The sequence below is a fragment of the Palaemon carinicauda genome, chromosome 44 (genome assembly GCF_036898095.1).
Source record: "Palaemon carinicauda isolate YSFRI2023 chromosome 44, ASM3689809v2, whole genome shotgun sequence".
Lineage (NCBI taxonomy): Eukaryota > Metazoa > Arthropoda > Malacostraca > Decapoda > Palaemonidae > Palaemon > Palaemon carinicauda.
In genome coordinates, this window is record NC_090768.1 from 8372286 (window position 1) to 8374785 (window position 2500).

A 2500-nucleotide genomic window follows, 5' to 3' on the forward strand; every position below is an offset into this window, starting at 1 on the left:
AGTGGCACAAAGAGACCGTCTCTAATGGGCCATCCGATATCGTATTTCTTTCCATTTTCGCCGCATCTGCTGTTCTTCAGATGTCTCAGGTAAGCCCGTGGTCGATTTTGACATCCAAGGTCATTCCATTGCACAATCTGCAATCAAGAGGCAAGATTATTAAGTGTTTTATGATAGTCATCTTATATTTATTTTGATCTTTAGCATTCAAGAAGTATATAATACATTAAGCCCGGTAAAGTTTATATACGTAATATAGATCACAGTTGCTGTTTGTTTATATACAATACAAGATCAACTTATCTAATAATAAAAGGTCTTTCTGACGACAATTATATCTGTATAAAACTATGGAATATAGTCAATATTAGTAAAAAATGAAGAAATTTGTTGAAAAATCACAAGATTAATTCATCTAATGATAAAAGGCCATCCCTGACGATAATTATGTCTATATAAACTATGAAATTTAGTTGATATGTGAAAAAGGTGAAGAAATTTCACTAAACGAAAGAAATGACTCCAGGTAACTGTAACCAACCTGTGAATAGGACAGACGAGCAACGGCCAATCTCCCAGCGTTGCAGGTCACTTCTACGACCTTTTCATTGGCCAATTCAAAGCGATTCCTATTGCCTGTGCAAGCTGCAACCAGAGTTTCCCCAGAAGGGATGGTGAGAACACGTAAGCCATCGGCGACCTCAGGATAGATCGTTTCTCGGTTACCAGGACGTACCAGGAGGGGAGGGTTAAACCCCTGTGGTGCGCTGTCGAGGTCGATTTGGCAGGATCCTGAATTGAATTGTAATAAAGAAAAGGTGGTTAATGTGATGGCAGCAGGGAAGTTCTAGGATGCTTTGTTAACTGATGAAGATTCACTTGTACTGTTTCTCTGTCGGGTAAACAAAAGCAGAAAGAACAAGTCTGATTTCTGGTAAATGGAGAACGCTGGCCAGAAACATCGACCCCATATAGAAGTGGGAAAAGATACAGACAAAGAAGAAGAAGAAGAAGAAAAGGAAGAAGACATTATTATGTCTTCTTCTTGTATCGGTAAACAACATCATACATAGCGAAAGAATTGAATTTTCGCAATAGTAGTATTTTGATAATTGCTAGGACAAAAAAAAAATCCTAATAATAATCAATGATTATTAGTGATTTTGGAATATTACAATATGTAGTAATATCATTTCCAGAAATTTAATGAAAATAAAATAACACCAAGAGACAAACAAGAACGTAATATTCATAAAAAAAATGGTTTACAAAAATATCCAACATGAATTTTAAAAGTAAAGTAAAAAAAAAAAATAAAGACCCAATTGCAATTTACAAGAGATGAAAACAATGTGAATTTATAAATACCTTGGGCGTCAGCTGATTTAAGATATCCCAACGCCAGCACTGCTGTCAAAACAGCTTGTAATCGTAAATGCTGCATGAAGAAAGAGGTTCTGTACACTGATGGCAAATCTAAAGAACTATATTAGTTATTAGCTTTCTTTCAACAGGAGAACCGAGACCTTTATTGTGATCCTGTCAATCAGTGAATGATTTGGCACACCCTTCGCATCGTATTTAAAGCCAACCTTCTAGTGCGATGTCTGGCGTCACAGGAAATGAACCTTATCAAGGTACTCTGTTGTTGTTTGTTGCCGATTAGGCCTTTCGCAATATTTATTTGGGCATGTTGGACTATGATAATCAAGTTGGAACGTTAAATTATAATAACTTTGACAAATAAAACGAAAGATTATAACCGCATCAATGTTATACATACTTAAAACCGCGACAGCAATGTCAATCTCTTCTTTAGAACTTTATGTACGTCACATAACCTAAGGAGGAAGACAAGTAACGCATCCGATCCCATTATGACGTCAGAAATAGGAAATGGAACGAGTAAGTTGCGAAAATTTTACCCAGTTTCCCATTACGCTGTTTCCCAGAGATGTAATGGGAAGGAACGTTTGCGAAATACAAGGTAGAAGCATCCTTATTGAATTTAAGACTGGTTGGATTTTGGTACGACAAATTTTTAAAGGTTTAAATGCCGTTCATGAATGACAGAGGCAAGGGACAGTGACATTGCCATAGCGAGTTGGGAAATGCCCTAAAGGCTGGCCATTATTATTATTATTATTATTATTATTATTATTATTATTATTATTATTACTTGCTAAGCTACAACCCTAGTTGGAAAAGCGGGATGCTATAAGCCCACGGGCACCAACAGGGAAAATAGCCCAGTGAGTAAAGGAAATGAGGAAAAACTACAAGAGGAGTTCAAGAACAATAATAACGTTAAAATAAATCTTTCATATATAAACTATAAAAATTTGAAAATAATAAGAGGATAAAACCTCAAAATAACAAGAGAAAGAGAAAAGAAAGAATAGTGTGTTCGAGTGTACCATTAAGCAAGAGCTCTCTAACCCAAGACAGTGGAAGACCATAGTACAGAGGCTATGGCACTACCCAAGACTAGAGAATAATG

The 2500-nt window shown here is 36.0% G+C and overlaps 1 protein-coding gene across 1 annotated transcript in view; it reads right to left on the minus strand.

Moving 5' to 3' along the window:
- The window catches only part of LOC137634548 (uncharacterized), a 3427-nt gene extending 1835 nt beyond the window's left edge, over positions 1-1592 (minus strand). Inside the window, exons 1-3 of the mRNA XM_068366999.1 lie at positions 1369-1592; positions 542-792; positions 1-137 (exon numbers count right to left, since the gene is read on the minus strand). The exon at positions 1-137 is cut by the window's left edge and continues 66 nt beyond it. Of these exons, the coding sequence (XP_068223100.1) occupies positions 1-137; positions 542-792; positions 1369-1444 (464 nt within the window). The 5' untranslated portion in view covers positions 1445-1592. The remainder of the gene's footprint in view (positions 138-541; positions 793-1368) is intronic.
- Positions 1593-2500: the final 908 nt, after the last annotated feature.